Below are 19,723 nucleotides of genomic sequence, written 5' to 3' on the forward strand. Positions count from 1 at the left end.
CTCGGCCGGGGGACTTTGGGGCTTCTAGGGAGAACGGACACATGTGTGACTTCACTGCTGCCTCATAGATCGTTCAAAGATGAACCAGACAAGAAACCTCGCCGTCAAGCCACTGGAACAGGGGAGAAACTCCCAAATGTCTGATGGAGGTAACGGTCGGGTGGACCACCTTCCCAGCTGATTAAGGAAGAGGAGTTTGCACAGTTCAGATGTCTTACCAGTGTCATGATTCAAAGAGACAGAGAGGCAGAGGCAGATATTTAGGGCGAAAGGGAAAACAGATCCGCATAACATATACGCGTCTGAGCACAGGTATGCTCACATGACAGAAACCAGATGGCCAATGACAACCTTCCCACACACCCAAGCCCCCGACTCCGTCTCTCCTAAGAGAGATGGGCACACGACCATAAATGTGGCTCCTGGTATGGTGGCGCACGCCTTTAATCCCAGCACTAGGGAGGCAGAGGCAGGCAGATCGCTGTGTGTTCGAGGCCAGCCTGGTCTACAAAGTGAGTTCAGGATAGCCAAGGCTACAAAGAGAAACTTTGTCTCGAAAAAATAAAAATAATAAAATAATAAAATGAAAAAGAATGAGGAGGAGGAGGAGAAGACATTGTTGTTTTAGGGAGTGTGGGAATCTCCTCACTCCCACCAGCTCTTAAGGAAATCTCCAGGAAACTGATTCTTCATATGGCCTTGCACATAATCACATAATTTGTATTCTAGAGGCCTGTCCATGCATCCAGAATCCTCTTTTAAATTATTTCCAGGCAGCAACTGAAGAAGGAGAAGGGCAGTGCCTGACTGAGCTGCAGGGAGACGCTGAATGCCCATAGGTGAGTCCTGGGCCTCCGGCCATCGCACTGCTGTGCCTCTCCTCTGTGTATGGGTGTGCGTGTACTCAGTGTCCCTAGAGGGGCAGGGATGCCTCTGTGTCATAGAAGGCCATTCAGGCTGGCTCTAACCCTGCCTCCTCAGACTTCTGTGCGTGCTGCATGCACAAAGGTATGCATATGCAGTCTATACAAGTAGCCAGAGGTAGGCATCAGCAGGCTGATGCAGAAGAAGATGAAGGGCAGGTTCTCAGTGGCTGCGCTGCCTGTGGTGCCTGAACATACAGGATTGCTTGTCATTTTTCACCCCCACGTGGCCCCAGATGTATCACAGATGCTTCCTGATGGACCATGATGACACCAGAGCAGTGAGTGATCCACTCCTTATCACACACACACATACATGCACACTCGTGAGTACACACACACACACACACACACACACACACACACACACACACACATGCCTAACTTCCATGGCCTCCCTTGCTCCCCAAAGTGGTCACCAGCCAACTTCTAGTTTCTACTTCTCTCTCGGCCTCAGCTATCCACACCTACACAGACACCTGCCTGGCAGCTCCCTACCCGCCCCCTCATCTCTTTAGAGCCCAGGGCCCAGGGCCTGAGGTGGGGTAAACTTGAAACAGGTTGATGCTGTTCTCCTGGAAGTGGAACAGAAAGGGGTGGGGCCACGGAGGTAGGCGGGGTCTGTGGAAGCCTACATCCACATAAAGCAGCTCGCCCTGGTAAGGGACCAGTCAGTCCTTCTCACAGCCCACAGACAGCGTGAGCTCTGGTCCCTCACTCCACACCAGCTGCCGGACAGAGCCCAGCATCACTCCCTCCCAGGTAAGATGGACGACAGCAGAGAAAGCAAGGGGCGTCTCAGGGGTGGGGGAAAAGTTAGGACCAAAAGCGCGTGGGATTCCTTATCTTTATCGTGGTCATAAAATTCCCTTGGATCTCACAGGGGGGCAGGTATCATGGTGGGCCTTAAAGAGGGAAGAGAGAGGTAGCCTTTTGGCGAGGAGCAGTTCCAGGTACGCTCATCTGCTGATTACGCCAGGGAATTGCTCCTCAGAACTGATATCCTTACGGTTTTGTTATTGTGTTCCTTAATCCTCATACTGTTGTTTTGGTTAGTCAGTTTATAAGTGGCGTACGCTCGGTTAATAAGTTGTAATAAAATATATTGGTTAAGAAAATTGAGCCTACACTCATCTGGTCCTTGGAGGGGGTCTATGCTATCCACGCCCTTCAAGGGATGAGGAAAGAGCACATTGGAGATGACAGGATGGCCCCATACATCTGTGTATGGACCTCCTGTTTCCCTGCCTCTGTCAAGGAGCACAGGAAGGTGAGGCCTGTGGAGGCTAGCTGATGTGTCTGGCCTCTTCCACCCACCAGGACAATCTGGGTGTGTCTGCTGGCTGCCCAGTGAGATGCCTGGACTTCAAAGGCAGAGAGACCTAAAATGCTGAACTTCAGGTCCTCCTTTCAGGTCCCAAATCCTTTTGGACCCTCTCACCCCAGCGTGTCTCCCAGGGACACATTGTTCTTTCTTTCCTTTCCTTTCTACCAAACACAGTGCCTGGTGCTGATGCTGCCAAAATGACTAAGACCCATTTCCTGCCCTCTGGGAAATCACAGTTGAGTAGGCGAGACACAGTCAGGTGAACAGATGGTGACAAGATGAATTAGCAGGTGTTTCAGAAGTGGATAGGCAAGGTGTCTTGGGAATACAGGCAGAGTCACTAAAATGCCCAAAGGAGTAAAGGGGTGAACGGGTGACCTGAACAGAGCCTTATGGGGTGAATACAAATTCCTTCTAGTAGAAGGTAGATATATCATAAGCAGAAAGGCAACGTCATGAGTGGGACAGAGCCTGGGGAACAGGTCCTCGTTACAGCTGCTGTCCCCTAGGGCGAGAAGAGGCCTCACTGCCCCTGTTCATAACATACTCTAGCTGGGCTCTATGGAGGCAAAGTAAGGAACATGTAATAGGAAAAAAAAAAAACAAAAACAAAAACCCTCGACAAAGGGGAGGTCTGGCATCTCATGCCAGCCCTGTGAATTTTGGGGCCCAGGATTTTCCATCACAAAATAAGGACTCCCTGGACGTCCTTCCAGATGCAACAGGGTTTCTCTGTGTAGCCTTGGCTGTCCTGGACTCGATCTGTAGACCTGGCTGGCCTCGAACTCACAGAGGTCCGCCTGCCTCTGCCTCCCTGAGTGCTGGGATGACAAGAGTGAGACACCACCACGCCCGGCTCCCAGGCCTCTCTACACCTCCCCCCCCCCCAGCTCTATGAGCGAAGCCTGGCGACCCCCTCTTTACAAAGCCCTTACCAGGTCTTGATGTCTCGGCAGCCATCTTGGCACTCTCCGTCTCTTTCTCCACAGAGACGATGACTATGTTTGAGAACGTCACCCGGACTCTGACTAGGCAGCTGAACCCTCGAGGGGACCTGACACCCCTAGACAGCCTCATCGACTTCAAGCGCTTCCATCCCTTCTGCCTGGTGCTGAGGAAGAGGAAGAGCACACTTTTCTGGGGAGCTCGCTATGTCCACACCGACTATACCCTCCTGGATGTGCTGGAGCCTGGCAGCGACCCCTCAGGTCAGGTTCTCAAGCCGAGCTGGGCTCTAAGGGATCCCGTAGGGCTGGGGCCAGCCATCTGGACCACAAGGAAGACTCTGAAGCTCTCCCTTCCCTGATATTGGTTAAGTGTCATCATCGCCAGGCCCAAAGCTCTTACTAGGGGTGCTGAGGCGGCAGTGGGGTGCTTCTCCGCTCAGCTCCTTCCGTCTTTTCTCTCCTGCAGGTCCAACAGACTGTGGAAACTTTAGCTTTAAGAATTTGCTGGATGCAAGAGTAGAGGGAGCCGTGGATATGCCAAGGACAGTGAAGGTAAAGGGGACTGCGGGCCTGTCCCGGAGCAGCACCCTGGAGGTCCAGACCCTCAGCGTGGCCCCCAAGGCTCTGGAGAACTTGCACAAGGAGAGGTGAGAGAGGACGGGACTGATGGGGGACGGGATGGGATGGGGTCGGGCAGTGACTAGACAGTGGTTTGAGTCACAGGTGGAAGGGGAAACGCTAACCCTGACCTTTGCAGGTATGGTCTCCACAGGAGAACCCCTGAGGAGATTTCTCCAGGGGGGAAAGTAGCTCGCTGGTGAGGCCTAGCAGTTACAAGGGGATCCGCCAAGCCACTTCCTAGACATTTCTCACACCCTCCAGCAATCTCCAGTATCATCGCCCACCCCACCCCCCACCACACACACACACACACACACACACGCACGCACACACACACACACACATTCAGATGTTCAGATTCACTTCTGTGTGACCTTGGAAAAGTCACTTCTCAGGGAACCTCATGTTTCTTTGCTGTAGAATGACGCGTGTGGGTGGCAGTTTCTAAGGTCCCTCCAAGCCTAAGACTGTGCAACATGGTGGAAAAGGCAGAGGATGGTAGTAACTGTTACTTACAGAGCTTGTGTCCGGCGCTCTGCTCCCGCAGAGCAAGCTTCAGACTGACCCCATCAGCAGACATGGCGTGTGGCAGACAGGATGTTCATACAAGGCTCTGGCATGAGTCTGGTTTGACAGAGGACCTGACTTTTTTTTAAACAAATTTTTATTTATTTATTTATTTTTGGGTTTTTTGTTTTGTTTTGTTTTGGTTTTTTGAGACAGGGTTTCTGTGTGTAGTCTTGGCTGTTCTGGACTCCCTTTGTAGACCAGGCTGGCCTCGAACTCACAGTGATCCACCCGCCTCTGCCTCCCGAGTGCTGGGATTAAAGGCATGCGCCACGACACCCGGCTTTTTATTTATTTATTATGTATACAATGTTTTGCCTGCATGTACATCTGAACGTCAGAAGAAGGCACCAGACCCCATTATGGATGGTTGTGAGCCACCATGTGGTTGCTGGGAATTGAACTCGGGACCTCTGAAAGAGCAGTCAATGCCCTTAACCTCTGAGCCATCTCTCCAGCCCCAAGGACCTGACTTTTAAATAATAAAGTAGTGATTGGAAGAAACAGATGAGGACTCAAGGGGCTGATGGGAAAGGCTTGAATGTTTAACAAGTTCACCCAGTAAACACCTGCAGAGTTCTCACTGAGTGTAGAGCATCCTACCATGTGCTGGTGTACCTAGGGTGCCTGTGTCCAAGAACCTTGTGGTGAAAACTAATGCATAAGAGTAATTCTCCAGCTGGGTGGTGGTGGCACACCCCTTTAATCCCAACCCTTGGGAGGTAGAAGCAGGAGGATCTCTGAGTTCGAGACCAGCCTGGTTACAGGGTGAATTCCTCGACAGCCAGGGCTACACAGAGAAATCCTGTCTCAGAGAGAGAGAGAAAGAAAGAAAGAAAGAAAGAGAGAAGAAACTATCCAGGCCGAAAGCACTAGACTTGCAGCCAGGGAGAGCGCTTCTGGCTGGGGAGGTGAGGCAAATCCTCACAAGATGGTGGTCTTGGGTTTAGGCCCTGAATGACAGGTATAAAGTGGGCATGCAGAGAGAGGAGAAGTGCCTTACAAAGGCACACAGGTGAGATGTCTCCAAACCAATAGGAACCAGCCTGACAGGCGCAAAAGAGGCACAAATGGAACAAGCGAAAGATGAAGGGTAAGACCCAGAGCAGGAAGGAACCAGAAACCGGGTCAGAGAGCTCAACAAGCAGCCCCCAGGGACACCCTGAGCCCCTGCTGCTGCTATGATGTGCATCATGGCGACCTCACCAGATGAAAAAAGTGCATTAGCTGGAGGAAGTAGATGGGGTTAGGAGCAAGGATCTCCAGAAAGACAGTGTCCTGCCCGCTATCCATCAGAGAAAAAAAATGAGGACATGACCCGGGCAGTGGTGGCGCACGCCTGTAATCCCAGCACTCGGGAGGCAGAGGCGGGCGGATCGCTGTGAGTTCGAGGCCAGCCTGGTCTACAAAGCAAGTCCAGGACAGTCAGGGCTACACAGAGAAACCCTGTCTCAAAAAACCAAGAAAGAAAGAAAGAAAGAAAGAAAATGAGGACATGAGCAAGGGACGCATGGCCAGAACGGAGGGAGGAGAGGGTGCAAAGCTTATTGCGAAGGATGATGAAATGGGTTAACCTCGCCAGCTGACTCCGGGGTGACAGGGAGGATTCTGCTAAAGATGACTCTGAGTCTTGACCAAGACTTGTGTCATTGCAAGACATTAAAGGTGACAAAACAGGAAAAGAGGTAGTTCTGTGGGGATGGTTGTCAGCTCCTTTCATGACACACCTGGAGTACCACCTGAGACTGTCTGACAGGGAGATGGGAAAGGGGCTGGAAGCTCAGAGAGAGGTCAGGGTGGAGGTGAACCTGTGGCGGTCAGCAAGATACAGATAAAGATGGTAGGAATGGGGTGTGTGTGTGTGTGTGTGTGTGTGTGTGTGTGTGTGTGTGTGTGTGTGTGTACACGTTGGAAAAAGCTCAGAGAGAGGAGGCATAAAACCAGACTCTTAGGGACTGGAGAGCTGGCTCAGTGGCTAAGAGCACTTGCTGCTTTTGCAGAGGACCTGAGTTCAATTCCCAGGTCTCACATGAGGCAGTTCACAACCACCTGTAACTCCAGCAGCAGGGGACCTGCTGCTTTCTTCTGGACTACACACACACACACACACACACACACACACACACACACACACACACAAAAATTTCAGAGGACACAAACTATTAAGGTTCCAAATCAACTGGGAAATGATGAGTCAGATAGAATGCATTTGATTTAGGAGGCAGGAAAATAAGAGCAAAAACAGCGTGCAGCAATAGGAAGCCGAGATAAGGCGGGGTCACAGCAGAGAGAAGATCCAAAGTAGTCCACAGTCAGGAGGGGTCATGGAGTTCAGTGAGCGCGAGGCCCTTGTGATTTCAGCTGGGTGGCAGAAACAGAAGCCAAATTAGAAGAAGTTACGACGGGGTGATGTAGGCAGAGGCGGTGAATACGCGTATCTTTTGAGATATTTGCCAGTGCTGTGAAGGAAAGACAGAGTGGTGATTGAGAGAGTATTCAGGAATCGAGGTGGATTTTTTTGTTTTAGGGACAGAGACATGTTTTCTTATGGAAGTAAAGGGATGGAGGAAACGGAGATGCGGAGCTGGTGCCGGCAAGAGGGATGGGTGGAGAAGAACAGACAAGGGTGATGGGCCATATCTGAGGAGTGGAGACGGGAGGGTCAGGGGACAGCTCAGTAGCTAAACTGCTTGTCCTACAAGGGTGAAGACCTGAGCTTAAAGAGCCCGGGGAAAAGCCGCACGTGCTGTCATGCCTCTGTGCTGCCAGGATCTCACATCAATTTGGGAGTTGGAGACAGGAGAACCCCTGGGAGTGTGACCTGGAGGAAGAAGGACCCAGCTAACCTTAGGTTAAACACCTGAGGTTGTCACCTGACTGCCACACTGTAACACATGCACACGCGCGCGCGCGCGCACACACACACACACACGCCAAACAGAAGAAAAGAGACAGGAAGGAATCTCAGACAACATGAACAGCAGCCCAAGGAGAACCTGTTCCTGGGCTGTAGGAGGAGACAGGGAAGCCAGGTGCTGAGCCTCCAGCTGTTTGCCCAGTTTATCTTAGCAGCCTGGGAGGCAGCTGGCGTCACCTCTGTTTTATAGATGAGGTAACTCAGATTCAAAGCAGCTGCCCTGCCAGGAAGCAGGAGCTCTGAGTTTGCGCTGTGGTCTGACCTGACCCTCGTTTTTTTTCCCCCTCTGGCACCGTACTGTCTAGGATTAACAGATTAAAAAGTAGACACTTTAGTCCAAGTGCTTGGGAGGCAAAGGCAGGTGAATCTCTTGTGAGTTCAAGGCCAGCCTGGTCTACATAGAGAACTCCAGGCCAGCCAAAGCTGTATACTGAGACACTGACTCTAGAATAAAATAAATAGTAATATTAATACAAAATGCAAGTGCTGGCCCTCGTGAGGAGCCAGTCGATGCCTGTGGTGTCTTTATGCTTCCGCCCTTAGGAAACTGGCAGCGGACCATCCATTCCTGAGGGAGATGCGGGATCGCGGGGAGAACCTGTATGTGGTGATGGAGGTGGTGGAAACCGTGCAGGAAGTCACTCTGGAGAGAGCTGGCAAGGCAGAGGGTTCCTTCTCCCTCCCGTTCTTTGCCCCGCTGGGACTACAGGTTTGCTTTACACACACACACACACACACACACACACAGAGAGAGAGAGAGAGAGAGAGAGAGAGAGACAGAGACAGAGACAGAGACAGAGACAGAGACAGAGAGACAGAGAGAGAGACAGAGACAGACAGACACAGAAAGTGAGAGAGACAGAGACAGGGACGGAGACAGAGAGACAGAGACAGAGACACAGAAAGGGAGGGAGGGGTAGGGGGAGAGGAGAAGGAGAGGGAGAGAGAGAGAATCCATTAACTCTGCCTGAATGGTGCCCACTTAGGATATAGGACCTGGAAAAAAAAAAGATGCAAACCCAAGTTGACCACACCGCCTCCTTTGCTCAGTGGTACCCGGCAGAGCAGGGCAGGTCCCCTGTCCCATATGGCACAGACAATATGGAACGGGCCAAGGACTACTGAGTTTGTCCTCAACCCTGTCTGAAGGCAGAGGCGGGAGGGTCACAGGTTCAAGGTCAGTCTGGGCTACCTGGTGAGACCGTGAGGTGGGGGTGGTTTCCTACTTTCAGAAAGTCCTTACATATAGATGAGACACACACCTAAAGCCCAGAAGATGTAGGCTTGGGAGACTCAGTCCAAGCAGGTGCATCTCTTATATCCATACATACATGGACCAAGCATATTCAGGAGGGATGCTGTGGGATTGGGAGCGGGGGAGGGGGTAGGGGGGGGGGGGAGGGAGGGGTCAGTCCTGGAAGACTTCCTGAATGAGATAAGAATGGGACAGTTGGTGTAGAGGAAGGAGGAACAAGTGTAGAAGGAAGTTGGGAGGTGAGACAGGATGACGCACAGGCAGGCGCTGGAGCAGTCGGCCCAGTTCCCTCTACCTGTCCAGTCCAGAAGCAGGCAGAGCGTGGTAGCCAGTGATCACACGAAATGAAAGAGAAGCGCCAGGCAGTGGTGGCGCACGCCTTTAATCCCAGCACTCTGGAGGCAGAGGCAGGTGGATCTCTGTGAGTTCGAGGCCAGCCTGGTCTACAAGGCGAGTCCAAGACAGCCAGGGCTACACAGAGAAACCCTGTCTGGAAAAACCAAGAGGGAGGAAAAAATGAATGCAAAGGCTTCAAGGCCCACTGAGTTCAGACTACAGAGAAGACAAGTGGAGATCCTCCTGAAGGCTCTCCAAGCCCTTGCCTCCTTGAAGGCTCTCAGACCTGGCCCTGGCCCTGCCTCCTGCCCCTCCTCCTAACGTCTCATTCATAGCATCTCCGAGACCTCACCGATTCTCGTTGTGTAACCCAGGGATCCATGAACCACAAGGAGGCTGTAACCATCCCCAAGGGCTGTGTCCTGGCCTTTCGAGTGAGACAGCTGATGGTCAATGGAAAAGATGAATGGGGTGAGCGGAGGCCAGCACGTTCTCCCCTCAAGATAAGGGTCGCCTGCATCCGTGCAGTGGCATCCTGGTCCTCTCTTGCAATGGGAGGGGATGGGGGAGGCCACATCTTGTACTGCCCATTGTTGGAGACAGAGCAAAGGCTGCTCTGGAAAAAAAGGTGAAGGAGCTCAGGGTTCCAGGTGTCCCTGGGCACCGGGGAAGCCGTTGGGGAATGACAGAAAACCCGTCCAACACACCAGGATTGGGTTTGGCAGGGTGGGGGTGGGGTGGAGAAAATGCTATAGCAGGCAAGAACGTAGAACTCCCAGCGGTAAGGGTTGGGTAGAGAATGTGATGGACGTTTGATGAGCAGAGCCCTTGGGCTTGAGGCTGAAGAAGAAAGGCTGTGGCAGCTGGTGACAACCTCCTAGATGCCTTCTCCTGTCCCTTACAGACATTCCACACATCTGCAATGACAACATGCAAACCTTCCCTCCCGGAGGTAGGTGCACTGCTTACAGGCTCCCCACGCCCCCTGCCCGGATGGTGTCTGCTAAAGTGCCCCGCCCTCTGAGAGTAGTAGCTCCTATAATCTCCCCCTCAAGAGCATCTGCTCTTGTTTCCTGGGTCCTGAGATAGATAGAGGTACGGAATGTAGACACACTGCTGGAAAGGAACAAAGAAACAGAGGCCAAAGCACACTCAGAAAATATTTGGAGGCAGCGAGTGTTGCAAAGTTCTGTGAGTGATGGGAGGCAGATGCAGGCCGATCTCTGTGAGTTCGAGGCCAGCCTAGTCTTCCACAAAGCGAGTCCAGGAAAGTCAAGGCTACACAGAGAAACCCTGTCTCGGAAAACAAAACCAAACCAAGTTCTGTGGGTGGGTGTGCTGGCAAAGCCTCCGTGTAGTTATAGCACTGTGGCAGGGCTTGTCTCGATGATTGTGGCTTTAGCGAGAGGCAGCAAACAGTTTGTCCTGACAGGTGTTCTCTGCTTCTGTTTTCAGAAAAGCCAGGCGAGGGGAAGCTCATATGTAAGTGGTCCTTTCTTTTCACAACTCTCCCCCCCTTACCCTCCCATGGGACTGACAGGGAAGATAGTCAGACAGGTCCTAACAAACTGCTGCCCCTCAGCTATGGCAGAACTTCCAGGAGGAAGTTTGGGAAAAGCACTGGGAAGGGGGAGCTCTGTGGACATGATGCGGAGGAGATGTGCTGCCTCAGATCTTTGTTGTCAGAGGCCTCAGCTACAACCTGTTCCACCCGTATCTGCTGCCCAGTAACGAGGGCACGGGGTGCTGAGTCACTTAGCCGCTGGGACATACCAGTTCAGAGTGACCTTTCTTTTTTCTTTTCTTTTTCTTTTTTCTTTTCTTTTTTTTTTAGATTTATTTATTATGTATACAGCATTCTGCCTGCAGGCTAGAAGAGAGTACCAGATTTCGTTATAGATGGTTGTGAGCCACCATGTGGTTGCTGGGGAATTGAACTCATGACCTTTGGAAGAGCAGTCAGTGCTCTTAACCTCTGAGCCATCTCTCTAGCCCAGAGTGACCTTTCACATGGGTTTTTTTGTTTTGTTTTTGTTTTTGTTTTTTTCCAGGCAGGGTTTCTCTGTGTAACAGTCCTGGCTGACCCGGACTCACTTTGTAGACCAGGCTAGCCTCGAACTCACAGAGATCTGCCTGTCTCTGCCACCAGAGTGCTGGGATTAAAGGTGTGTGCCACCATGCCAGGGACCCCCTTTTCACATTGCATTGGCTCTTCCGGTTCATCCCTGCTTCCCAAGAGTGGAACAAGAGGGTTCTGGAGACAGCTGGGATCTCAGAGGGTTGGTGCTGACCCGCTCCCTAGGGAGGGCTGCTATCCTGAAGGACTGTGTTCTTATCTGTCTATTTCTTCTTATTTCCTCAGTTATCCAGGCGTCTGATGTCGGTAAGGAGCTTTGGGGATTCTTTCAAGGCTTTGCCACACAGGTAGGGGGCGAAGCACTAGGGCGGAGAGAAAAGGCGAAGGCCCTGGAATTTAGAGTCTCTCTCTCTCTCTTTTTTTTTTTTTTTTTTTTTTTTTTTGGTTTTTCGAGACAGGGTTTCTCTGTGTGTAGCCTTGGCCACCCTGGACTCACTTTGTAGACCAGGCTGGCCTCGAATTCACAGCGATCCACCTGCCTCTGCCTCCCGAGTGCTGGGATTAAAGGCGTGCGCCACCACCGCCCGGTTTAGAGTCTCTTCCAGGAGGTCCCCAATGCAGCCTGGATGTACCCTAACTGGTCGTTAACCAGGCTGCAGCTCGAGCCGTCCCTGGATACAGACCCAGTGTTCGCTAAGCAGTCACAGCCAGCCCTCCATTAAGAGAAGGGGAAACGGCCTCCCCAGACATCTAGGGGCAGTTGACAACAGAAGTCAACTGTGCACTGATAAGGGATGGAGCCCGGGATACGGGGTGGAGGTGGTGATGGCGGGGCGATACTGTCATGTTGGTACGGGGGTCTAGTCCACGCTTTTGCTCCATCCTTCATGACAACTTTATAACCACACGCCTCGGTAAAGAGGAAGTGTTGGAGCCGGGCGTGGTGGCGCACGCCTTTAATCCCAGCACTTGGGAGGCAGAGGCAGGTGGATCGCTGTGAGTTCGAGGCCAGCCTGGTCTACAAAGTGAGTCCAGGACAGCCAAGGCTACACAGAGAAACCCTGTCTCGAAAAACCAAAACCAAAAAAAAAAAAAAAAAAGGAAGTGTTGGATTCAAGATGGAGGCAGGGTACTGGGAACCTGGGAAGGTACTGGAAACGTGTGACAGAGCCTGCAGGTGGGTAGGAGGGCGCCCGCTGAAGCGGTGCCTGCCGCCACGTTGACTGCGCCCTTAGGGGAGATGCATGAAGACTTCAAGACACTAAAAGAAGAGGTTCAGAGAGAGACTGGAGAAATGGAGAAATTGAGTCGAGAGGGGCAAAGCTCCCTGCTCACCTCCCTCAGCAATCTCCTAGGAAAGAAAAATGAGCTCCAAGACCTTGAGCAGACGGTGAGACCCCAGCGGGAGACAGGAAGTGGGGGGCGGGAGGCGTGTCTGGGTGGTGGTGGGTCGTTGTAGACGGGGAGAGCAACCGACAGTGGCACAGAGTGGCCAAAGGCTGGGGAATCAATTTGGCAAGCTGATTTAGCAAATTAAAAAATAGCAGATATCTTTCCCAAGGCTGGCCAAGTGTACCTAGGCTGCTAGGCCACCACTGGTCCCTTTGTCCATTAAAAGGGGTATCAGTAGTATAGGGTTCCCTCAAGAGCTGTGCGTCCTCTGATGGTCGGAGAGTAGCAACAGGCTAGTGGCGCCCTCTGCTGGAGAACAGCTTGAACTTTCCAGAACTCAAAACCCAGGGACCAAAACTCAAAAACCAGGAACCAGCCCAGCATTTTCTACACACACACACACACACACACACGCACACACGCGCACACGCGCACACGCGCACACGCGCACGGAATGGGAGAATTCAGAGACTATTGTGTGCCAGGTGCTGGGTTAGGCCTTCCCTGAGGTATTAGTCACCCAGTTTTCCTCACAGCTTGAAGGGGCTCTAGACAAGGGACATGAAGTGACCCTGGAAGCATTCCCCAAAGATGTCCTGCTGTCCAAGAATGCCATGGATGCCACCCTCTATTTCCTTGGGGCCCTAACAGGTGAGTGAGAACTGAGTAAGGTAGGGTTTTTTGGTTTTTGTTTGTTTGTTTGTTTCCTGTTATAAGAGTAAAACATATAACCATTGAGATGTAATAAGAATAAATTAATAAAATAAAATTTAAAAATTAAAAAAAAAAAAGAGTAAAACATGTGAGGCTGGAGAGGTGGCTCAGAGGTTAAGAGCACTGAGTGCTCTTCCAGAGGTCCTGAGTTCAATTGCCAGCAACCACATGGTGGCTCACAACCATCTAAATGTGATCTAATGTCCTCTTCTGGCCTGCAGGCACAGATGCAGGCAGAGCACAGTATACATAATAAATAAATAAATCTTTTTTTTTTTTTTTTTTTTTTTTTTTTTAAAAAGAGTAGCCGGGTGTGGTGACACACATCTTTAATCTCAGCACTCATGAGGCAGAGGCAGGTGGATCACTGTGAGTTAGAGGCCAGCCTGGTCTACAAAGCAAGTCCAGGACAACCAAGGCTACACAGAGAAACCCTGTCTCGAAAAATCAAAAAAAGGAGTAAATCATGTGAATGAATTCCCAAATGCATGAGTGAGTGAATCCCAGGTGGTTTATACTACATGGCTTATATAGACATTTAAAAAAAAATGGCTCCAGCTACAGCTACAGCATTTGATTAGCGCACACAAGATCCTGAGTTCAATCGCTGGTAATAGAGGGAGAAAAAAAAATCACCACCAAATTGGTTTTATTCCTAGAGATTCAATTGCTCTTTTTTTTCCCCTCCATTTCAACTTTCTGCATAGACTACACCTGTTAGTTTTTTTCTTTTTTGTTATTGTTGTTTTTCTTTGTTTGTTGTTTTTGTTTTTTCGAGACAGGATTTCTCTGTGTAGCCTTGACTGTCCTGAAACTCTCACAGTAGACCAGACTGGCTTTGAACTCACAGAGATCCACCTGCCTCTGCCTCCTGAGTACTGGGATTAAAGACCTGTGCCACCATGCCCAGCACACCTGTTAGCTTTAATTTCAGAGAATAACTGATCTTCTTGTGCCTATTCTCTCTCCTTCCCTCTTCATGATGATTTTCCCACTTAAAAAATAAAACAAAACTCTGAGTCCTTTAAACGTAGACTAAGATGTTTGCTACTTTTTGCAAGGACCATAAGATGACCCAGGGAGTAAAAGTGCTTGCCACCAAGACTTATAATGTGAGGTCAATTCCCAGAACCCACCTGGTAGAGAACCAACCCCTGCAATCTGTCCCCTGCCTTTCATATACACACCATGACACTCACAGGAGTGTGCTCAAGTACATGTGTGTGTGTGTGTGTGCGCACATACACAGACACACACAGAAGTGGGGGGAAAGCCAGGCATGGTGATGCACACCTTTAATCCAGCACTAGAGAGGCAGAGATCTCTGTGAGTTCAAGGCCAGTCTGGTCTACATATCGAGTTCCAGGACAGCCAGGGCTACATAGTGAGACCCTGTCTCAAAAAATAAAATAAAATAATGTGAAGGGGGGTAGAGTGGGAGATTTTCTGTCAAATGCCAAACCCAAAGGAAACCCCTCAGCTATGGCTCCCTTAACAGCCTTGTCACCAGTGCAGTAGCCCATAAAACCCAGCATTCAGGAGGTTGAGGCAAGAGGATCACTGTGGATCTGAGGCCACCTTGGGTAAAGAGTGAGTTCTAGTCCAACCTGGCCTACAGAATGAGATCCTGTCTCAAAGACAAGCAAAAAGCACACAGCTTTGTCTTCTTCCAAAAACTGCATTGAAAGATTTGTGTTTGCTGCTGTTGTTTTTGTTTTTGTTTTTTGTTTTTTGTTTTCAGACAGGGTCTCATTATGTATCCCTGGCGGGCCTGAAACTCACTATGTAGCTCTGGCTGGCCTGGAACTCACTATGTAGAACAATCTGGCCTCAAACTCACAGAGATCCATATACCTCTGCTTCCCAAAGGCTGAGCTTAAAGGTTTATGCCACTCTACCCAGTCAAAGACCACCATTTTTTATTTAATAGCCAACAAAGGTGTGTGTTATAGAGCAGGTGTTCAGCTGTGGACAGATGCAAGGATGGATGGATGGATGATGGATGCAAGGATGGATGGGTGATGGGCTGATTGGAGTGTGCTGGAATTCAATAACCACACTGATTGGAGTCTGTAGTTCCCTCTGTACCAGCAACCCGTTTTCATTCTTTCTTTCTTTGCTTTTCCCTCCAGTGTTAAGTGAAGCCCAACAAAAGCTTCTAGTAAAATCCTTGGAGAAAAAGATCATCCCAGTGCAACTGAAGCTGGTAAAGAAAAAAGCTGCAGGTGTCAGGGAGAGTCTGGGAGGGAGGTGCCAGAAGCAGTGGGAGCTTGCAAACAGAGTGCTCAGAGGTCCCTGCCCATCCCTGAAGAAAATGTCTTCTCCCCTCTCTAGCTGTTTAGGGTCATCAGCTTGCCTTTGGTAGGAGAGAGGAAGGCTTTCCTGGTTCCTCCTTTTTCCAGACACTTTGGTCTCTTGCAGGTTGAAAGCACCATGGAGCAGAACTTCCTGCAAGATAAAGAGGGTGTTTTTCCCCTGCGGCCTGACCTGCTCTCCTCCCTCGGGGAGGAGGAACTAACCCTCACCGAGGCTTTGGTGGGGCTAAGTGGCCTGGAAGTCCAGAGATCAGGCCCCCAGTACATGTGGGATCCAGATACTCTGCCCCGCCTCTGTGCCCTCTACGCTAGTCTCTCCCTCCTTCAGCTGCTGAGCAAGGCTTCCTAACGGTGCCCTCTCAGCTTGCTTCCCTCACACCTTCCCAGTCTTACTTCCCTCTCTCTCTCTCTCTCTCTCTCTCTCTCTCTCTCTCTCTCTCTCTCTCTCTGTAACACTCCAAGACACTACAGAGCTGAGGATAGCTGAAATGCCAGCTCATCCTCCACAGTCACCTGCCTCACCATCCATCCCTTTTGTCCTCCACCTCAGCAACCCACTAAGCCCATCTCCTGATGCCTCCACCCTGAAGATACAGGAGCATCCCAACTCTTACAACTTTGAGCCATTTCATTATGGGGGGGGGGGGTTGCGGGGGGGGGGGAAGCCAGGGGGTAGTGGTGCACTCCTTTAATCCCAGCACTCAAGAGGCAGAGGCAAGCAGATCTCTGTGAGTTCGAGGCCTACCTGGTCTGCAGAGTGAGCTCCAGGACAACTAGGACTACACAGAGAAACCCTGTCTCAAAAAATTAAACTAAACAAAATGAACAAGAATAAAACAACAACAGCAAAACCCATTTATTTCCCAGTCTAATCCTTCCTACTTGTGCCTCCAAAAAACTATTCATCTATCCTAGGACAAACTATCTTTTGGTTTTTCTGTCAAGGGAATTAAAGAAACAGACTTGAGCCGGGCGGTGGTGGCACACGCCTTTATTCCCAGCACTCAGGAGGCAGAGGCAGGTGGATCGCTGTGTCGAGGCCAGCCTGGTCTACAAAGCAAGTCCAGGACAGACAACCCTGTCTCGGGGGGGAAAAAAAAAAAAACAAGAAACAGACGTGATCCACATGTACATGGTGCTGCTCGCACTGTCCTCAGGCCTGCCAGCTGGAAAAAGTGCTCCAAAACCTCAGTGGGTTAGAATCCAGATCTGCTCTACACTGAAAAGTCCATCCAAACAGCGTGACTTCACTGAACAGCCACGTCCTATAGCCCTGGTTGAGGGCTTGGCAGAGGAAGAAGTCTAGAGGAAATGATACGAAGCCCAGACAATGCAAAGCAAAACAAAATTTCAAATAGAAGTTAAGTAGAAAAGGGAGGTGGCCATAGTGAGACCCTGAACTTAAAGTTAAAAAAGAGCGAGAGGCTGGAGAGATGGCTCAGCGGATAAGAGCACTGTCTGCTTTTCTAAAGGTCTTGAGTTCAATTCCCAGCAACCACATGGTGGCTCACAACCATCTATAATGTGATCTGGTGCCCTCTTCTGGCATACAGGCAAAGCATTGTATATGTAATAAATAAACAAATATTAAAAAAAAAAAAAAAGAGCGAGAGGCGAGAGGAACACCCAAGAATGAGACCCAAACTTTTAAAGATTTATTTATTTTATTATTTATTGCATATAAGTGCTTTATCTGCAGAAGATAAACCACATGTGAGCCACCATGTGGTTGCTGGGAATTGAACTCAGGACCTCTGGAAGAGCAGGCGGCGCTCTTAACCACTGAACCATCTCTCTAGCCCAAGACCCAAAAGTTCTAAATCAGTGGTTCTCAACCTGTGACCTTTTCACAGGAATTGCATATCAGTTATTTACATTATAATACACAATAGTAACAAAATTACAGTTCTGAAGTAGCAATGAAAATAACTCTATGGGGCCAGGTGTGGTGGTGCACACCTTTAATCCCAGCACTCGGGAGGCAGAGGCAGGTGGATCGCACTGTGAGTTCGAGGCCAGCCTGGTCTACAAAGTGAGTCCGGGACAGCCAAGGCTACACAGAGAAACCTTGTCTTGAAAAAAACCAAAATGAAAAAAAGAAAAGAAAAGAACTCTATGGTTGGAGGGGGGTAGCGGTCACCATAACATGAAAAACTGGATTAGAGGGTCACAGCATTAGGAAGGTTGAGACCCACTGTTTTAAATGACATTGGCTTTCTTTGTTGTTGTTGTTTTGTTTTGTTTTCAACCCTCAAATCCAGGATGAGTGCGAAAGGAAATAGTATGAATAGGCCTATGTATCGTAATCTCATTAAACGTCTGTGTTCATATCACCCTCAGCCTAAAGCTGGCTTTCAGTGTCTGTAACCAATGCTATTTACTTATATTTATTTATGGGGAGGGTGCATGTGTGCCGCCGTGGTTTGCTCCTTGGGTCAGAGGACAGCTTCTGGGAGTCGCTTCCCTCCTCCCATCTTATTATGATCCAGGGATTAAATCACTCAGGTTTGGCAGCAAGCAGAGCCATCTTCACGTCCCTCTAACATCTCCATCTCCTCCTCCCTCTTACACGCAGGGGTATTTTGCCTGCAAGTAGATACAGGTACCGCTTGTGGGCCTAGGGCCCTCGGAGGCCACAAGACAAGGTTTTGGATCCTTGGAGGGAACTGGAAAATAGATGGTTGTGACCCACTGTGTGGGTACTGGGCTCTAACTCAGGCCTTCTGCAGGTAATACCTTTAACCTCTGAGTTATTGCTGAAGCACTTGGAGACATGTGCGCGCACGCGCGCGCACACACACACACACACACACACACACACACACCAATCTCTTTTAAAGCATTTTATGAGTAGACTGTATCTCAAAGACTTCAGGCCCCAGGAGTCAGAGGTTTAGAATCCCCCGGTCCCTCCACACAGCGAGAACTCATGGCCGGCTGCCAAAAGCTTCATGCGTAGCTGGGACTCTTGGCATCTTCTGAAGCCCTCAGCTCTGCGGGGTTGCTATCTGCCGACTTGTTTTTCCATTCCTTATGATGTAAACTTTAATGGAGAGATGAGCTAATATCTCAACCATCCAGACTGGTTACTTCTTTGATCCACAGGACGAATGACAAAAGCTCGTCTGTTTCCTCCTTCTACCTTTCGCAGCCACCCACAGTCCTTTGTATCATAAGGGAGCTTTGATAAGTTTATCCCTGTGCTCATCAGAAAGCTCTGCTCCAGAACTGGTTAAAACAGATAAGCATCCAGGTGGTGGCGCACGCCTTTAATCCTAGCACTTGGGAGGCAGAAGCAGGTGGATCATTGTGAGTTCGAGGCCAGCCTGGTCTACAAAGCAAGTCCAGGATAGTCAAGGCTACACAGAGAAACCCTGCCTCAACAACAACAAAAAAGAAAGAAAGAAAAAAAAGAAAGAAAGCTCTGGGGCTGGAGAGATGGCTCAGTGGTTAAGAGCACTGTCTGCTCTTCCAAAGGACTCGAGTTCAATTCCCAGCCACCACATGGCAGTTCACAACTGCCTGTAATTCTGGTTCCAATGGCTCTGATACCCTCACTCTAAAATAAAATTAAATAAATTATTTTAAAAAAGAAAGAAAGCTCTGCTCCCTGCCCACCACCACTTGGGGGAGGGGGTGCGGGCTCTGTGTGTGTGTGTGTGTGTGTGTGTGTGTCTGTGTGTGTGTGTGTCTGTGTGTGTGTGTGTGTGTGTTGGATGAATAGGTTCAGGTATACGCCCCAAAACTGGAGCACACATTTCTGTTTGGCAAGTGACTACTTAATAGAGAGGGTTGTTTGCCAAAATAGAAAAAAAAACAAAAAACAAAAAACCCAACAGATAAGAAGGGACAGCAGCGAGGAGGCTGGCTCAGCAGGTAAAGGCCCTTGCTGCCAAGACTCATGACCTGACTTCCATTGCCAGGCCCCACATGGTGGAAAGAGAGAATGGATGTCTGAAAGTTGTCCTCTGACTTCTACATGTGCAGCATGGTAAGAGTGGCTCCCAACTCATTTTAAATTATTAAATATGCGGTGCTGGAGAGAGAGTTCAGCGGTTAAGAGCACTGGCTGCTCTTCCAGAGGACCTGGGTTCAGTCCCCAGCAACCACATGGCAGCTCATAACTGTCTGCAACTCCAGTTCCAAGGGATTCAATACCAAGTAAAATATCAATGGACATTACATTTAGAAATTAGCCGAATGTCGGGCATGGTGGCGCACGCCTTTAATCCCAGCACTCGGGAGGCAGAGGCAGGCGGATCGCTGTGAGTTCGAGGCCAGCCTAGTCTACAAAGTGAGTCCAGGGCAGCTGGATGCTGGTACGTGCTTGTA

General features: G+C 50.0%; 1 protein-coding gene across 1 annotated transcript; it reads left to right on the top strand.

Moving 5' to 3' along the window:
- The first annotated feature begins 1,574 nt into the window (after positions 1 to 1,574).
- On the top strand, positions 1,575 to 15,790 carry Gsdma (gasdermin A). The gene is made up of 12 exons (XM_051158494.1): positions 1,575 to 1,685; positions 3,240 to 3,458; positions 3,664 to 3,844; positions 7,846 to 8,011; positions 9,268 to 9,364; positions 9,798 to 9,845; positions 10,349 to 10,375; positions 11,256 to 11,276; positions 12,206 to 12,360; positions 12,899 to 13,013; positions 15,209 to 15,282; positions 15,498 to 15,790. The coding sequence occupies exons 2-12, from the start codon at positions 3,245 to 3,247 to the stop codon at positions 15,738 to 15,740; spliced, it is 1,341 nt and encodes a 446-aa protein (XP_051014451.1). The 5' UTR covers positions 1,575 to 1,685; positions 3,240 to 3,244; the 3' UTR covers positions 15,741 to 15,790.
- The last annotated feature ends 3,933 nt before the right edge of the window (positions 15,791 to 19,723 follow it).

This window comes from Acomys russatus, chromosome 16 (assembly GCF_903995435.1).
Source record: "Acomys russatus chromosome 16, mAcoRus1.1, whole genome shotgun sequence".
NCBI classification, from domain to species: Eukaryota; Metazoa; Chordata; class Mammalia; order Rodentia; family Muridae; genus Acomys; species Acomys russatus.